Raw genomic sequence first — 19,074 nt, forward strand, 5'->3', positions numbered from 1 at the left:
AGGTTGTCAGCAGTCAAGAAAGTTGACATCAGTGTGGTGGTTTTTTTCCTGACTTTCCCTCTCTGGACCTTGACCTTCTTCTGTCCTTTTTGTCTGGTGTTCCTGTTCTTCCTCATTATTAGAGCAGGCACCCTTGGTGCATATGCTGGAGCCCATAGAGGAGCTTTCAGAAGAGGAAAAAGGTAATGATTGATTCAGCTCAAAATATACTGGCATGTGTTTCTTGAAAACAAAAGATATTATTTGATATCTACAGTATTTTTCATTGTATTTCAGTATATTTGTGTGATTTGGGTGAGAACATTGCTTGTGTCAGTCTCTGCTTTGCTATTGCTTGTAAATATTATTATTTCCTTATCCAAGTTCAATGTTTTCGTGAGAATCTAGTTAATTTCTTCAAAGCAGGCACATTCCATATGTCTAAAGGCACTTGAACTAAGCAGAGCAAAAATGTTTGATGGGGGAAAGCCCATCACTAGGAAATTTTTGGTGCTGACACTATTGCAATATGTGCTCACTTCCTTTTTAAACTCTGCCTGAGAGGATGAAGAGTTCAGGTAAAAGGAAGTTGGTGGTGGAGATTGGAGCTGCCAGCTTTCATAAATGCATCACAGATACTTTTACAAGTAATCTGAGTTACACCTACCCATAAGCAGCCACAGCTTCAGCCACTGTTGTGCAATTCGGAGTAAAGTTACATAGCCCAGCATTGGCAGCTGTTGTGCCTCATCCAAGGAGAACTTGGAGAAGGCCACATTTACACTGACAGAACAGAAAGCACTGGTTCATCCTGCATGGTATTCTTCTCCTGGAGGCAGCTAGCAGTACCTAAGGTGAAACACCAAATAGTTGAATAACAAAAAGCTCTTCGTGTGTGAAAATCAAAATCAGTTTTGAACCTTACAGCCAGTGAGTTTAAATTTCAAAGGAATGATGCTGTTTTGAAAACAAAATTGTTGTTTGAATACATTTGTGGGTTGGGAGGTTTCCCCAGGGAAAATCCAGTGACTCTGAACAATCTGAAATAAAGACTGCTTGCATTTTTGCCATTCCTTCTGCTATTTCTCTTGCTTGCCATCTTCTCTCTTGATGGATTGTCTTTGTTTCTTCTGCTGTGCCTAAAGGCATGGCCTGAAGTGCAGAAGAGAAAAAGAAAGAATGCAGTCTGAAAAGATAGACCAAGATTTTTTTGGTTTTGATGGCCATCATTTGTAAGGGAGAGTGTGAAAATTCGTGACTTGGAACATTATTTTCTAGGATTATGTAGGAGCTGAGACAGTGGACCAGATGAAAGGTCCCTTGTCTCAAAAGTTGTTAAATCTAGTATTTAGGGATGAATAACAGAACAGTTCCTTAAATAATTGCTCTGGCAAAGAGGATTTGTCTTGAGTTAATTAGAAAGAATGAATATTGTCATTAATTAGGATAATGCTGGATAGTCTTGTTCCCCTTATTAGTATGTAGTAATTAGGAATTTTAAAATGATTTTAAATGTATCTATTTTATTATAAGGATTAACATTGGAGAGAGAGAGGATTTTCAGAAGGCTCCTGGGAGCCTTCCACTTTAAAATGTCTCATGTATGGCTTTCTGGGAGGATTTTGTTCTGCGTAATGCCATCTCATCCTGATTTGGGATAGTCAGATAGCCCTGCATTTCCTCGAGACCAATTGTTTGCCTCTTCTAGAACTCAGTTCTTCAGACAAATCAGTTTTAATTCCATCTCTGTCAGGGACTGAGTTGTCCACACAGTTCCCAAAACCAGATGAGATTTCAGCCTGATTATGTCCTCTTCAAGACAGATCTAATACTATGGCAGCTGGACTCTCTTTCAGTTTTCATTACCTATAGTTATTTCCAGGACCCCATGGGAAGGCAGTTCCTCAAAACCGCCTAATGTGTCACTTGTGCATCTTGAGACTTTTTTGTCTGCTCTTTAGGGTGCTTGTCTTTCCCTTAAAGAAAAATGAAAAGTAAGAGGAGCTGCTTTCTAATAAGCTGTCATTGTTTACAAATACAAAAAGTGGCACATTTGTTTCAAAATAAAATATGGAATTATGCCTTCATTCCTGTCCTTGTCTGTTGGCTGGTAGATGACTCTGGTGTCCTGTAAGGCATACTGGGAAAAGACAAAGTCCTGCCCAAGATTTACCTGTTATTTCAGGGGAGTTGGGTGTGTGGTTTACAGCATGCTTTCCTGGGATGTTTTATACCCTTTGCCAGCTTTGCTGACCACTGCCAGACAGAAGCAACCATCATGGTTCCACAGATTATTGCTTCATTTACTTTAAGTGGCATTCAGTAAAATTTTAAAATAGACAAGTTCTAAATGGGTGTGTTTTGCTTCTTTACTCCCCTGTATGACCCTGTAATACTTTGGCCTAACTTAAATGTCAGTCTTCATTTTAGATGGAAGAATCTGTCTAGATGGTTCTTTATTTCTTGCATAAGAGTTCTTTGTTGACATAAGAGTCATTATTGACACTTAAAGCAAGGGAAAGAGATAGGAACTTCTTTGTCTGCTTTTAAGTATGTATGATGTCATAGACTTGGATAGAAGAAAACTTGACACTGAACTTTGTCCTTGAAAGATTTTTAAAGATGATTATTATCCATCATGTATTTTCTGTGAAACAGTCTGCCCCAGACTAAGGTTTTGTCTTTACCAAGACTTTGGAAAGAGTTACAACTTTGCAAAGATTTAATTTCAGTAGATGATTTTATCAGAGAACATCATCATGTTGCTTGAAGCTTTTCTTGAGAAAAAGTTTGTAGTATTCTTGTTCTGATTTCTGCTAGAATTCAGCTTTTATTTGAAATACCACTTTTAGAGAACTTAAGTATCAGAAGATAGTCTTTCTTCATCAGAAGTTGTCAAGTACAATTCTAAAAATAAAGATCTTTGTTGCTAAATATTCAGCAACGTATCTTTACAATGATTCTGTAACAAGAACAATAAAATGGTGAGTACGAGGTGCTGAGGTACAGTTTCCAAGTGAGCTGGCTTTTGTAAACTAGCCCAAGATTTTGAAAATCATGCAACTCCATATAGATAAATAGTGCACATATATGTCTACACTGTTTCTAAAGAATGCATGCTTCAGTGCAGTTTTTAATTGTCTCATGTACTGTGGATTTTTTAAATATCTCTTAAAAGCATTTTTCCTTCTTATTTCAGAAACTGAGAAAAGTGATCATAAACCAGGTAGAAGTAACCACTATTTAATAAATGCTCTGAAGTCTGATCCTTCTTTAACTAAAGAATTGCGAGTTGTTTTGGAGCAAGCCCTGGAGGAGAAGCTGGAATCCTTGGGAATTAAAGCAGTAAGATGATATTGAATTATTTAAAAGAAGAATGATCTTTGCACCACTTTTCTTCTTTTCTCTTTCACTCCTGTACTACAGTTCTCAACCTATAAAATCCAAGGCTAAATTTCTGTGTTTTAAATAAGTGTAATTCCTCAACCGCTAACCCAAGAGGATGGCCATCAAATTACAGCTGTGGAGGATGTGGCGACACTTGTGAGCAGTGTTACCAACTTCTGTGATTTTTGTACAAGCTTTGTGATATCTGAAGCCGAAAAGAGTTTACAATACAATTTGTTTCCTTAGGGTGTTCGTGGAATATCAAGTGATCGCTTAAATAAAATTTTGCGAGCTATTGAATATGCCAGAGAACGCAAAGAGAAGCAAGAGCCCACCATTCACGGAATTCGAGAGCATCTTGAACGTCAAGTTAGCTTTCAGGCTGAAGAGAAATCATTATCTTCTAGCAGACCTGCTTCCTGTGTTCAGCTTCCTGGTGAAGGTAACAGTGGATTTTGGGGTTTATTTCATTGTCTTACATTTTATAACTGCTATTTAAGGTTACATTTCTGTAAAGCTGCTTTCCTGCTTTTCCATATCAATGTTCTATATAGTTATGGGCAACTAAACTGTTTTCTTTAAAGGGTTCTTGACATGGTGTTTAACTGCAAATATCTTAGCTCCTATATTGGCAAGATAGATGGTGTTGTGTTGGGAGTGTAACACTTTGGCAGCAAATAAACCCCCTTGCTTTCCAGATGATCCTCACAGATCTGGAGGGCTGGGTACGGCTGGGCTTAAGTTCTGATTTTAGCCAATTCAGCGCTGTAAGTCTGGTCATGTTCCCAGGTGCACCAATGGTGTGGGCTACACTCTAAGTCTGTTCTCATTTTGTGATCACAGATTTGCCAATAGTGACACCTTAGCATCAATCCCTCTTCCCCCTGGTGGACTGCAGTGGTAAGAGTCATCCAGCCTCCGCCTGATAACCTACCAGCCCCTCAGCATGCCACCATGGCCACATAATCCCTTAGCTACACATCTCATGGCATATCTCATGGAAATCCCTTCATCGTATATCTCATGGCTGTAGGCCTCATTCCTACACTATCCACACCATGCCTACAGTCACACATTCAATTTGGTGCCCCTATCACACCTGTTTAATGGATTTTTGGGGGGGTCTTTGTAGAGCAATTGCTCATACCTCTCCCCCACACCTTTCATTATACCACACCCAGACCTTACGTGTTTCTGACAGATCATTATCCAGGTTTTTACATACATGTCTATGATCAGAGCAAAACATATTAGAGTCAGGATTAACATAGCAGCAACTGGGTGAAGTGGTTTATTTAAAGTTCCTGTAGCTGTGGGTGATCATCTGAAGAGGGGGTCTGACCACTGATGCTGTCCATTTTATTTCTTATTGTACTCTTAACGAGGTCATAAGTAAAATTGATTAGATGCCACCAGGATTGAAATTCCCTTTTAAATTCAGTGGCATTCAGGTTACCTTTCTAATTTCAATGGGCTAAGTGCCCTCATCTCCTTCCCTTATATTTGCTGCCACAGTAAATTTTACAAGTGAGAAGTGTGGGTGGTGCAGAGTGTGCTATAGTTACCATATTTATTAGCTTCTATGGATAGAAGAAGTGAGGGTCTCCACCCTGCAAGTTGAGCTTGTTGATATGTGAACCAAATTTGGTTCATGATGGCAGTAGTTGCTCCTACAGCAAGGATAAGCAGTCCTTAGATGGTTAACTTGATCTTTGGTGAAGATGTACTGGCATCATTCCCAGTATCATTCCTGGAAAGGGAAGACAATACAGGTTTCATCAGGGTTTGTCCAGACAGGTTATCCGTTAATGGCTCAACTTGTTTAACTGCTTGGACTAATGGTTAAAGTCCCTTTTCCAACTCAGAATATCTCTGTTCTGGGTCTTTCAATGCAGTGGGGCTCAATCTCTCTGGTCCATAAGGGCCAGTGTGAAACCAGTTGCAGTAAGTGCCATATTCTCAACAGAACCCCATTCTGCTCCAGTAGGGCCAATGGGGGGGTGTGGGACCGAGCTGTTGGAACTGCTTCATGGGTTGCTCAGTCCACTCCCATGATTTTCCCTTTTTGAGCAAACTGTATAAGGGATGGGCAATAATAGAGAAACCAGGGATGTTTGCACCAATATCCTAAAGTTCCCATTAACTGTTGTAATTCTTTAAGACTAGAGAGATTCTGGCCATGCACTATTTTTCCAAGGTGTCAGAAGCGGCTCCTTTAATCTATCAGTCTCTGAAGAACTTAACCACCTTTGGGCCCTTGACACTTGGATGTAGGAATGTCTAAGCCTAAGGTTATTAACCCATTCTTCCCATTTTCTGTTGCACACATAACCTCTGTGGGGTCTTCTCCACCTGTTACCTGTGTAACTACAAAAAAACCGTGTAACTACAGGCCCCACACCAGGTGCTTGAAGAGTCCATTAACCCTAGGTCTGGCCACATTCTAAAGAGCCAGCCTATTAAATGCAACATATGTGTTTCTTTTGGATTGCCAGAAATATATATATACACATTTTATCTATCTGTCTATCTATCTAAACATTAACTGCAGAGTAGCTGTTCATAGCACTAACAATACAATTGTAATCACAGAAAGCAAGGGGGTTTATTTTCTGCCAAATTGCTACACTTTTTAACCCAACACATGGTAACTCTGAACAGCTTGGAAGAAGAGAATTACTTTTTTTCTTCTTTTTTTGTAAAACTATAGCCTGCAGCAGAGACATCTCTAATTGTAGAAATTAAATATGAAAGATACCAAACACTGTTTGCAAGAATGACATAGATAACTTTTCTTGTAGAAAGACACAAGTTCAATCAATTGGGAGTTTCCTCATCTGCCGCACCACAAAAGCCAACAAAGTTTTCTCCATCAGCTCTCCGCCCACCTGGACAAAGACCAATCATCCCTGAGTATGTTTCTAAACCAAAGTAAGAGATGCCATTCTAAAAACACTCATACCTCAGATAACAGTCCTGTGGGTTTGGGTTTTTTGTGGCTGATGTGAACTTTTCCTAAATTGTAAGAATTGAGGAAAGAATTCACATAACTTCTATGTAGGTTACGGGCGGGACGGAGACGGATGGTGACGAGAGATCTCTATGGGCAGGTCTTGGGACACATGCGGTTTATTGCAAAGGACGTGGGTATTGGGGCACTGCTCAGAGCTGCCAGACTCAGCTCTGAGCAGGCCCAAGAAAGCAAGAGAGTAAGTGGGTGAGAGAGAGAGAGAGAGTGTAAGAGCGAGAGTGGAAGTAAGAGCAAGAGAATAGAATGGAAGTGTAAGTAGTAAGGAATGTCTGAAGTCCTGGTTACAATACAATAAATCATCTTCTGTACTGAATATTCTAATTGTCACTAACCAATCTAGTACAAGATACAAATCCTATAGCATTTACATACAGCCTATAAGAGTTCTTATATTACCATAGAGTGTTACATCTTAACTTCCAAAAACTACTCTTTGGACCCCTTCTGCTGAGCTAGTAGGGTCTGCTCTGACCCTTGGACCTGCCTGCAAGCAGAGGGTATTGTTCCATCAAGAGGGGATTACCTTCAGTCGGCCATACCATTGTTTTCCAGTTGTTCAGTAACTAAGACTTGGTATTTCAAAAGCGGCTTTCATTTCGATGTTGCCTGTAGTTTTCATATTCCCAAAATCTTTTGTCAGGCAATCATATTTATAAGGCTTTCCTATTTCATCTTCCCCAACACTTCTATATAAACTTTATGCTTGCTTAGTGGACTGTCAGTCTTGAAATAACTTGTCTCATTATTTTTAGATCCAGGAAGATTCTTGGAAGAGGAATTTCCAGAAAGACGCCTAGCATCACGTATGTTTTGTTCCCTTGCCTTTTTGAAGAAGACATTTTTGGTGACTGAATATTCATGTTTGCCACACAAAAACTATTATTAAGCTAAAATCATAAACACTCTCTGGGCTGCATATTTCATGTTTTGGTTTAAAGTATTACTCCATTTGAGTGTCTTATTATAATCCCTGAAAGATAACATGTTTTTCTTTCAGCATATATATTCTTTGTTGTGATCGAGAAAGAGATATTCAATAAGATAATAACTTCTTTTAGTTTCTTTCTTAGATGCTTTTTCTGAGTTAAAAGCATTTGAAGACTTTGATGACCTAATTTTTTCAGTTTATTGCTATTTTCATACTGCAACCAAAATTAAATACAATATGCCATGTTCCATTCACATCAGGTACATTACTTTGCAACTGCCTGCAAAGAAAAATTCCCACATTATTTTCATTTAACTGATGTCACAACAGACGTTTTGTGGCACAGATTCCTTGACCCTGAAATTTGCTTTACCTGCTGATTCATGAAAGCCTATCTGTGTTTGCCTGGCAAGACTTGTTTTATATTGGTCTCTTGTTTTGTAAAGATGGTTGAGTAAATGGAAAGAGTTGTGTGTATAAGAGACCATTTTGGGATAACTTTCTGAGTTTAATTAGCAGTGTCATTTTTCTTTTAAATTGATTTTTTTTTTTTTTGGACAGTTAGAATTTAGGGGAGATTCTGGTTTTTTTCACTAAGCAAAATGCACTTTGTTAGAAAAGAAAATACAAGGAAGCTTAAACGTGTGTGGTGATGCACCCCCTGAAACCCAGTAAGTGCTCGTGTTGTATGTGCTTTTGCTTAGAACACCACCATTCAGTTCAGAGGAAGAAGCTGATGAAGATGACGTTAAACAGCCTTATAGAACACCAGAGATACTACAAAAGCAGTCAAAACCATCAAGCAGCACAGTCCATGCTTTTCAGAAGACTTCTGGCAAAAGCCATGCGGATGGGATGGAGGAAAACAAAACTGAAGAAACTGTAACACTTGCCAAAACTTCTAAAGGTTTTTACTGCATTTGTATATGGATGTTTCAACAAGCGTGCATGGTTTTGCATTTCATGGTAATATTTCTGTGTTAGAAAACATAATGAAGGCAGACTACCTAGTCTTGAGTGTATATATATATATATATAAGTGTACACTTTATGTTTTTGCTAATGTGTTTCTATTAGTGTATTACTTAGAAACGTGTATCATGCTCTTCTATATAAATGCAGGAAAAGAGACAATCTTTGTCTCAGAGAGACTTCTTTTACTCATTTTTACTTTGGGGAAGATTTCTAGGGGGTTTATAATAAAGTCCCTCCTTGTGAATGGAAACTGTCAATTTAATTTTTTTCTGAATTTTAGGAACATTTATTCAAAAACTGGCCAAACAAGTTGGAGAGACTCTTTCTAACCATGGAAATAAGAACAAACCGGCTGGAGGAATTAATGTTGCACAGGCATTTATTAAGAAAGAAGAGGTGAAAGAACTGAAGGTATCACTTTTAGTATGCAGCATTATTACATTAAGCAATTGAACTATAGGTATGTTACCTTTTCTTTTCATGCTGAAATCATCTTGATGCAGCAAAGAACTTAATTCTCTGAGACAGTTTTGGAATTACAGCTAAGTAGTCTTTTTGGGTACATCTGCACTGGTGTACAGAAAAGTACTAGCAAGTGACCAGTGGCAAGTGACTTCATTCACACTGCTTATTTAGCTGATGCCTTGATTGTTTTGGATCTCTACAGCTCAAAGTTTGGGCACAATCAGTACCATTCTTATCTTCTATTCTAGCAGCATAGAGAGCCCTTCTTTACTTTTTTTCCTAGTGTCTTGTTTTGATGGAGGAATAAAGGAATTTGTATATCTAACATTTAAAAACATTATTTCTAGAGCTTTATCTAATATGGATCTCATAAATACATTTTAATGAGAGGAGAAATTCCATTGGTCTTCTGCATCAATCCACAATCACCTACTGCTTTCAGACTACTTCAAATCTGTTGCTGTCCATTGAGTATGGCCTATGTTCACGAACAGAATACTAACACAATGTATTCTTCACCCCTCAGGCTCCTAAGGTCCCCATCTTCTCCTCAGTTTACAGTTCTGTAATTGGTGAAGCATTTTGCCACAATCTGGTGTCTTTGCCTGAACAATTTTTAAAAGGAACAAAAGTTACTCCAAATGCAAAGTCAACAGCAGCTAGTGATTTTATTTCACTCTGAGTAATTGTTACTAGATTGAAGTAGACAGACAGGTACTAGTTCTAGCATTCAATACAACATTTTTTCACTAAATTAGCAAATAATAATTACTGAGAATCCTGTTATCCATAATAAAACTGATACCTTAGGGCTTCCTGACTGTGAGTTAAATCTGAAATTCATCACTCCCCCCAAAAACAGTGACACTTCTATTTCAGTTTCCAGAAAAGAGTGATTGTCTTAATTAACTTTGGCAGTGAGGGTAGCATAATCACATTTAGCCTGTGTCCTTGTAATTGCCATTGATGACACCTAAGTTGTCCATTGACTGTGTGGGAGCTGCAAATCACACTGGACTCAAAATTATCAATTCAGACATGACTATTACAGTGCAATTTTCTATCCAGTGTTACTTCCAAATTCTTTGTAATGTCAGATTTTATAAGACTGTAAAATGTTCACAGTTAAATTGGCTGGATTTTGTGAAGATCTTTAGATGGTGGGCCATTGTGTTCAGGAATTTGGGCTTCAAGAGCAAAGACCTGTAGCAAAATAAGCCTTAAAATCTATGTTTTAAAAATGCTCTGGTTTTCACTGATAATCTCCCTTCCCACATCTTTCAAACCCCTGAACCTTAGCATAAGTGTTGGGGGAATGAAATCCCTCCTATTGTGGTAGAAGGTCGAGTTTGAGACCCCCAGAAAAGCCTGAATTTACGTAAGTCCGTGGGACCCAGTGAGATGCTTCCCAGGGTCCTAAGGAAATTGGTTGATATAGTCACCAAGCCACTTTTCCATGATAATTGAAAAGCCATCGCAGCTGGATGTAATCTCTGACTGAAAAAAAAAAAATAAACCCATTTTTTAAGAAAGAAAGAGGACCCTGGGAACTACTGACCTGTTAGTCTCACTTCTGTGCCTGGAAAGATCATGGAACAGATCCCTCTGGACAGAAAATTAGACTGTCATGAAAAGACAGTAGGTTTAGATTACATATTAGGAGGAAATTCTTTACTGTGAGGGTGGTGAGGCACTGGAACAGGTTGCCCAAAGAAACTGTGGATGCCCCGTCCCTGAAAGTGTTCAAGGCCCGGTTGAAGGGGGCTTTGAAAAGCCTGGTCTAGTGGAAGGTGTCCCTACCCATGGTGAGGGAGTTCAACTGGATGATCTTTTGAGGTCCCATCCAACCCAAACCTTTCTATCATTTTATGAAAAATGTTGTTGCTATAATTAATTTAGAATACATTGTGTCCCTGATGTATCCTGTATGGACATGATGAGTTTAGAATAAGTTCATGAAACCAGGGCAGGCATTGCTACTTTGTTTCTGGAATCTTCCTGGAAGAACACACCATCTTGTATGCTTTGGTAATTATATATGCATATATCTATGCCCATATTTATATGTTTCAATGTAGACATCTTTATATAAGTCTTTGAGTTAATAAAACTATTTAGTAGTTTTGATTGGTGCTGTGTATTTACACTCGATCAAAACTGAACTTTGTTTAAGGTTGACTTGTTTATCTCTATTTTTTACTTTAAAAATAATTAGGGACTTTGTGAATGTTCGCGGAAACTCTTCCTCCAGCATTTCTCAATATATGTGACTCTGACTTTCCCATTACCACACCCTCCAAATGCAGATAATTTGAAACTGCACAATAGTGAATCCTGGTATGTTAATAATACAGCACACTGAGCAGATCTGTCAGTTTTTGAAAAACAGTTTGCAGTGTTAAAATGGAATTATGTTGCAAGATAAAGCATTACTTCAGTCTCTTCCCTTCTTTCAAGACATGCGACATGTTCATATTTGTTGATTTTTCTCTAGTGTGTACATACCTTACATTGTTTTCTAGTAGCATCTGAACCTTCCTTCTGTGCAATGGAAGCACCGTGTAGATCCTTACTCTAATACTGGGAGACTCCAGTGAAATAAGGTTTTGGCTTTGTGAGAAACCATCGTTCACTTTCCATATTTAAACTCTCTAAAAATAGCTCAAATTCATCAAGCCACATCTGATTGACAAATAGGGAAATGCTGTAGCTCTTCTTTCTGAAGCTGAATAAAGATACTTAGTTCTCAGACAGATGAGGTAAGAAGGACCATGGACTCATTGCCTTCAGGTTCATCTGTTCGAATGGACTCTCATTTTGTGAACTTAATATACAAATCCACCACTTAATTAAAATGTTTGTACATGCTGACACTGAATCTTGAGGAGAATGTATATTTAAAGTTTGAGCACCATGTGGTTTTTTTAATTTTCCTTGTTTCATTTTCTCTTTAAGTAAATTAGTTTTAAATTAAAAAGGCCTTTACCAAATTATTTTTTTCCTCGTTTGACTACAGAATGCTTGTAAACTGCCACCTTGCATATCATATCTTTATTTTCATGTAAGTAATACACATTCTAATGCTTAAAGGATTTTCATCTCACTGGAATATCCCAGAAAAGATAATCCTTTTTTAAGGCTGGCACGTAATACATGAAAAAGAGGTTTATGCCAGATAAAGAACTGGCAGAACTTCAAATGTTTGCAGTTCCTGACTTTAGAAAAAAAAAACCAAACTATTTTTAGTTTTGGAATGGTAACAGTGAATTAATATCATTTAGGTAGTTGAATTAATGTGGATTTTAAAAGTGTGGTGATAGATGTCATAAAGGCCATGTGCCAGTGCATTTTTCTTTAGCAGTTTCACGTAGTTGAGTTTAGGAAAGATCTCAGCGCAGCTTGAACAGACAGAGGAAAAATGCCTGTTTTTTCTTGTCCTGGTTAGCTCACAGAACCTGATGAAGATGATTGGGATATATCATCAGTAGAGGAAGACATTTTATTGATGAAAGATGATAGAAGTCAGAAGGCATTGACAGTTCAGAAAAATGAGCCCAATGCTGCGTCTGTGGTACATGCATGGGGTCTTCCCAAGAAGAGTTCACCAAAGGAGGAAGGTAACATATTCACAAGTGACTGACCCACCTAGAGGAGGATTAAGTACAGTTTATTACACATTGTAATTCAATAGATGGTGTTTTGTAAGAAAAGAATAAGTAAGAAAAACTCTGTGTTTGGTTTTTTGCCATATAAATATCATACTTTTATGATACTTAGTGATAGGTAAACCACATACACGTAAATATACAGAGATGCCAACTTAAATTTGAGATTTTAAAACATAGTATTATCAGAGTTCAACCTCAGCTTAAAAATAAATCATTCAGGAATTTTTTTCTTCCCAAATTCAAGGGAAAAGGGAACTTGCTTTGTCTTGAGAATAATAACAACATTTCAAGTTTGTTCAAGATACCTAACTGACCTACCAGGCTGAGATAAATATTTGAACTAGTGCTGAAGTAAAAGCCTCAATCTTACATAAAATTTATATAGTAGTTTCTAACCCCGACGTTTCAATGTATGTAAAGGTTAAAGCTGTGTCAGTCACATAAAGATACTGCTGGTTATTTTTGAATGGAAAGTAAGGTTGACACTGACTGCTTGTACTGTGCTTTATATTCTGTGAGAGAAACTGTCTACATATTATCAACACCTGTCATTTCCTCACTGGTTGAAATTTGGGATTTCCTGAAGTCCACAGGTGTTTGCTCACGTACCATGTCATTTTGTCTCATAGACAAAGTAAAAGTATCCCCAAAGGAGTATTAATAACTATTAATTTTTTTGTCTCTTTGTTTTAACAGGCCTTCATGAAGCTGATAATACAAGCACGTTAAAAAGCAGCTTAGTCACTGTAACAGACTGGAGTGATTCTTCAGATATATGATTGTTCCACTCCTGATGGGACATCCTGCTTTTGGCTCTGCTGGGTTTCAAAATGCAGGCAAAAACCTCAAGTGTTTCCCAGTAATTTTTCTCATTGGTCCTGTAATAACAAAGAATACTCTATACAGAGCTCTTGTGTCTTTCAGTCTGACTCTGAAAAAGAATATTGAAATATGCATTACTGGCCATGTCTACTCGGAAACAAAGTGACAAACTTCTTTCTCTTTGTGGTGGTTTAACCCAGCCAAACCCCACACAGCTGCTCACTCACTCCCTCGTGAGTGGAACTGGGGAGAGACTTGAAAGAGTAAAAGTGAGAAAACTTGTGGGTTGAGATCAAGGCAGTTCAAAAGGAAAAGCAAAAGCCACACACACAAGCAGAGCAAAACAAGGAATTAATTCACTGCCCGCCATGGGCAGGCAGGTGTTCAGCCACCTCCAGGAGAGCAGGGCCCCATCACATGTAATGGGGACTTGAGAAGACAAAACTCTATCACTCCAAATGTCTTCCTCTTCCTCCTTCTTCCCCCATTGTATATACAGAGCATGATGTCATGTGGTCTGGAATATCCCTTTGGTCTCTTTGGGTCACCTGTCCCACCTGTGTCCCCTCCAAACCTCCCATGCACCCCCAATATCCTCACCAGTGTGGAGGTATGAAAAACAGAAAAGGCTCTGTGCAAGCCCAGCTCAGCAATAACAAAAACATCTCTTTTTTATCAACTCTGTGTCCAGCACAAATCCAAGACGCAGCCCCATACCAGCCACGGTGAAGAAAATCAACTCTACCCCAGCCCAAACCAGCACACTCATGAGTTCAGTGGTGAAAGTTTCTCTCATTTCACTGAGGTGAAGATTTTGCCTCTAATGTTTACATTAAAGATTGAAACTGGTCTTGCAAGAAAGCCTGTTAACCAATGAACAGAATATACTGCAGAGTATTACTTTATACAATTTTTAATGCATATTTTCTTGTATTTTATCATGAACTTTATAGAAAATTGCCAACATTTTAAAGAAAATTTGTCCATGTATTAAACTGTTAAGTTTCTACCATGGTTTACAATAAACACCAAATGAAAATAAAAAAGCCTCAGCTCTAAAACTGATCATCATTAAATGCCTCCTATATGGGGAAGTTAGTTTGTTGGGGTTTTCTTTGTATTGGAGTTGAGTCTTTTTTAGTATAAAAGGACAACAATGGGAAAAAAAATTAAATGTCAAGCTGCAGTAAGGAAAGTACTGATCTACCGTTACAGAAGTACTTGATATTTCTGGTTTGTCCATATTGGCTGCCTTCTTAAAAAAACACAATAGTGTTTCAACTGAATTGAAGTACAGAAATAATGTAAAACAAAAAGAACCTTGAGAGACTTTTTAGTTCTGATGTAATTTAGATAACATCAGATACAAAATTTTTTCATTACTGTGTCATTATAAATAGGTCTATTCATTTTTTATATTTCCAGTGTTGTCCCAAAATAACCAATTTTTATTGAAACTCCAAAGATCCATCAGTTAAACTTCACGACAAACCTGCGTTTGTGTCTGATTTTAGGGACTCGGTCTAGAAAGCATTTTGTGGTTATTTGTAATCTGTTCTCTTTTATAGACTTGTACAAATACTCCCTCAAAAGCCATCACATTTCTATGGACAGACAAGCAAAAATACTACATGAATTTTTGAACTGTTGTAATTCAATCTGGATTATCTAAAACTGTGCTGTTCAGTATTGCCTGCTTTTATTCGGTCAGCCCTTCAGGAATGCCATTGGCAGAGCTGACCCGCTGGAATTGCGTGGGGTTTTTCCTTCCCTTTTGCAAGTCAGTGCTTTGAGATGTTTTGTAGCCGAAGGTGTCCCAGCAGCCTGCCTGGCGGGAGGGAAGGAAAACAACCCCTGGAGGTGCCTTGTCACCAGCAGGGCGTGTCATCGTCCTTTTCAGCACACGCTCTGCTGAGGCCATCCGAGACCCTCCCGTGTGACAGGTTTGGTTTTGTTAACAATTGACTCCGACTATGATCAGTACTTTCTCCTGCTTCCCCAAATCCCATACTTATTTTCATGCAGTCTCTTCTTACTCCTCTTCTTATTCTTATTCCAACTGACTGTTCTGTCCAGCACTGAACCCATGTCAGAAATTCCTGCAATATGCCAATATGATGGGTGTGATGCCCTTCCCATAAGCAGCTGACATGACAGACTGAATTAGTAAATACATCATTTATTTTTTTTCAAGAATGCAACATCAGCTCATGATTTCCAGGTATAAACTTTACAAGACCAACATCAATCTTAAAATATTATATAATAAAATTTACATCAATATGTAAAAAGCTGCAAGTTAATATTTTTAAAAGTCATTGACTTAGTGGTAAGTACATTGGGGTTGGGGTGGGGAGAATCACTCTGAATGAAACGTACAAAATCATGTTTAAAACGCTTTGAGTCTTCCAAGAGTGCAACTAAACATAAGCGTTCTTGTCAAAGTGCTTGGGTGGGGTTTTGTCAGGGACACTGTTGTGGACCTTTGTACGAGATGACATCACAGATGTGGCTCCATTATAGGCATACCCCCTCCTGAAGAGAAAAAAAACAACCATTTACACCTCATCCCACAGACAAGTGACATCTCTGCATCCAGGCATTATAGTAATAAAGCTAGAAGAAATGTATGTGAATGTACCTGCAAATCTCAGAGGAGGGGGCACATTCCTGGTCTGTGTGCTCCCATTCTAGTTTGACATGGCCACTCCAGCCATCTGTCTTTGCAATATCCCTCGTTCACAGCTAAGTAAATTAGGGCACAATCATGAAAGAATTAAAGCTGTGGCAGATCCTAGGTGAATAGTTACTCCCTGCAGCTGTTCCTCTTTGTTATTACCCCTCATCAGCTGCTGGAGGGCCCACTGCCACCACTGCTCACTTTCGATATGATGATTTGAGATCAAAGAAACTTGTCTATTCATGCCTCTAAAGTGACCTGACCACTTTTCCTACATCAGTGAATGCACTGTTTTCCAGCTGTAGTAAATTTATGAAATACATATATATATCACAAGTATTTGTTCTGAGTCAATAGCTCTTAATTACATTAATGATGGACAGAGCATTATCTTTAAATCCCCTTATTTTCTTTTATCCACACAATCTCTTTCTGAATCTCATTACAAAGTGTTTTGGAACAGTAATCAAACTGCATACACATAGCAGGTACAAATGCATAGGTATTGATTTCTTTCAGTAAGTACAACTTGTGTTTTACCTTGCAGAATTACTATTTTCAGCTATTGAGAAGCAGAATATAATGCCACCAATTATGCAGAGTGAAGCTCCAGCCCATCCAATGAACAAAGCTGCTCCTAATTCATACCTACAAGAAGTCAATAAATATATTTAACAAAAGAGAGCATGCATTTAACAGGGTTATTTCCAGAATACAATAAGTAAATATTTTATTTTTCTCTAATAACTTTCCATTGACACATACATTATCCACCACAAAATCGGCAGCTCTGCCATTCACCCACGTTCTTGTCATTATTTCCCTCTGACTCGGGAGGCAGACTCTGTCCCTGCAGTATGCTTGGGCAATGCTTCTCTCCCTGCACAGCCAGGGTTAGGGTTAGGGGTTAGGGTTAGGGAAAGGCCTGGCCTTTGCACGTCTCCTCCTGGATTGCTCTGCTGTGGGGTTACATCTTTCTTTGGCCTGTTTACAGCACCAGCTCCTCCGTTTCAGTTTTGTTCCCGTTGGCTCCCAAGCCAAGCTGGACTGGGGCTTTTGCTGAGCCAGAGACTACAAATTCTGCCTACAACTCTCCTTAAGTTTCTCTCTCAGGATCTGTTTGACTCCCTCCCTTGTTATCCACACACCAGCCTGCTTGAAACATGAGGATTTTATACGTGCACATAATAAGCACATGCAATATATATGCACATATGTGCAATATATGAATATACATACGCAGGTGTGTCTGGTACAAGCATATGCACACACAGGCTCCAGCATCTTTCTCCTTCTCCATTCCCTGTGGCTGGATTCTATCTGGAAGAAACTGCTCCCCCACACGTCTGTGGGCAGAGCTCCCTGTCACCAGCAATGGTCCCCTCTGCTGCCTGAGCCAGCCACAAACTGTTTGCTGCCAGGAACTGCTCTTTGTCTCTGAGAGGAGACAGTGGTGCTCTGGGAGCATTATCCCACAAAGCTAAGTCCACATTTCTAAAGCAACAGTAGTAAATGAAGGGAAAGAAGGGCATCAGGAAGAGATTCTTTTCTTCCCCCTTAACGCTGGAGCTTCAAGATGTGCAGCAAACCATGGCTGCCCCTTGTCTGCTTCATTCCCCAGCTCTTTGCCTGAGTACCACTCTTAAAGCACTTTTAGGATAACCCACATTGGGCTGCAGCCCAACAGTCTCCAGAGTCTCTTATGCCTCACCTTTAGAACACACAGTGTGTCTCTTGCTCTTTCTCTGCTGCAGTTTCCCCTTAAGGAGACCTATATCTGCTCCAGACTTCTGGATCCTGCACGGAAAACACAGGCCCCTGTCCCCCATCCATCCACTGTTATCAAACAGGTGTCCATACTGTTTGAGCAGATGCTACTAAATTGATTTGTTGTGAACTGTGGTGAGGCAGCCAATTAAAAGCTTGCCTGTGCAACTGCAACACTGTGTAGTTTTGCTTCTCAGCTAGTTCTGAACATTTCCATGTTCATGCACAGGCCCCAGTTCCACATTACCATAATATCTAACTGAAAATACCTCAGCTGTTCTGAAAAACTTGTATCTTTACAAAATGGCACTGCAGAAACACTCAAAAATTGCCCAGACACCCAAAAAATGACACAGTGATTTATATAATAGGTCACAAGAGGGTGAGCAGTGGCTGAGGAACTATAAAATCACTTTCCCATGTTTTCTTGAGAGCCTAGCCAGAGGTAAAGCACAGACTGTGGAAAAAAAGAAATAGTCACACAGGGACAAAAATCTACACTTATGATATCTTTGCTACATGCTACGGGCACCCAGGCTTGAGTAATTTGTGACCCAGGGGTTTAGTGCCAAAAAGCAATAGAAACATTGGAGCTCAGAGGTAGAACACTCCATGGGACTTGCACCTGACTCTTCATGGCCTCACTACTGCTTCAACTTCTAGGCTCTTTTTTCCTTTTCTGTTCACATCATTGAAATAGAGCTTTTATTTATTATCCTTTGCTAACAAAAGGATTTGATTCCCCCAAATATTCTCCATACCCAGCTACTGGGGATTAAATTAAGTTTACTTATAGAATATTAGAAATTAATTGTGTAGGCTTAAGTTTAATTGTAATTTGCTTACAGCTCAGCATGAAGTGTGCCCTGTTCACAAAAAGTAGGTGAACTTTAAATGAACTGTGTTTGTCAGCAGGAAAGGCCAAGCAGGGGAATAAACAGAGAAAACCCTTATCTGAAGATAACCAGGCTGACATTGGAGGGCCCCAAGGCTGGCCCAAGCTGGAAGATAAGAACAATGAATGGTCTGCCCACATGGACATGGAGAAAGAATCCAGTGAGGTGTTAGAAGACCCCAGACCATAAATCACCAGTGGACCAAGAGGCACATGCAAGATTCGTGAAGAGCACATGAGGATCAGGTGCACAGACTGTGAGGGGATAAAGGCCCAGGGATTTCTTTGTTCAGGCTTCCTTTTTGGAGACACCAAGCTTAAGCTGAAACTGACTCAGAACCTTTCCTCAACATCAGTGTGGGGCTTATGGACCCAAACCCCAACTTAAACTGCTGGGAACCATAGCTCCTTTCACCCTGGAAAACCCTGCACCCAGTCCTGTTTCACTTCAAAATCTGCCAAAGCCCTAAAGCTTTA

At 39.1% G+C, this 19,074-nt stretch overlaps 2 protein-coding genes across 5 annotated transcripts in view; one reads left to right on the top strand and one right to left on the bottom strand.

Annotated features, from left to right (window-relative positions):
• The window catches only part of DZIP1 (DAZ interacting zinc finger protein 1), a 47,901-nt gene extending 33,581 nt beyond the window's left edge, over positions 1–14,320 (top strand). The window contains exons 12-20 of one of the 3 annotated variants that reach the window (XM_042043669.1): positions 123–182; positions 3,179–3,324; positions 3,613–3,808; positions 6,168–6,297; positions 7,150–7,200; positions 8,030–8,232; positions 8,581–8,711; positions 12,211–12,382; positions 13,130–14,320. In XM_042043669.1, coding sequence (XP_041899603.1) covers positions 123–182; positions 3,179–3,324; positions 3,613–3,808; positions 6,168–6,297; positions 7,150–7,200; positions 8,030–8,232; positions 8,581–8,711; positions 12,211–12,382; positions 13,130–13,212 — 1,172 coding nt within the window. In that variant the 3' untranslated portion in view covers positions 13,213–14,320. The remainder of the gene's footprint in view (positions 1–122; positions 183–3,178; positions 3,325–3,612; positions 3,809–6,167; positions 6,298–7,149; positions 7,201–8,029; positions 8,233–8,580; positions 8,712–12,210; positions 12,383–13,129) is intronic. The other 2 variants (XM_042043675.1, XM_042043682.1) reach the window with 2 other exon arrangements.
• A 1,098-nt stretch (positions 14,321–15,418) lies between these two features.
• Positions 15,419–19,074, bottom strand: part of CLDN10 (claudin 10) — a 57,934-nt gene continuing 54,278 nt past the window's right edge. For both annotated transcript variants that reach the window (XM_042043701.1, XM_042043695.1), the window contains exons 4-5: positions 16,476–16,583; positions 15,419–15,790 (exon numbers count right to left, since the gene is read on the bottom strand). In XM_042043701.1, coding sequence (XP_041899635.1) covers positions 15,676–15,790; positions 16,476–16,583 — 223 coding nt within the window. In that variant the 3' untranslated portion in view covers positions 15,419–15,675. The remainder of the gene's footprint in view (positions 15,791–16,475; positions 16,584–19,074) is intronic.

The sequence above is a fragment of the Corvus kubaryi genome, unplaced genomic scaffold (genome assembly GCF_017639235.1).
Source record: "Corvus kubaryi isolate FWS band 111438036 unplaced genomic scaffold, C.kubaryi_AGA036_p1.0 133, whole genome shotgun sequence".
NCBI lineage: Eukaryota > Metazoa > Chordata > Aves > Passeriformes > Corvidae > Corvus > Corvus kubaryi.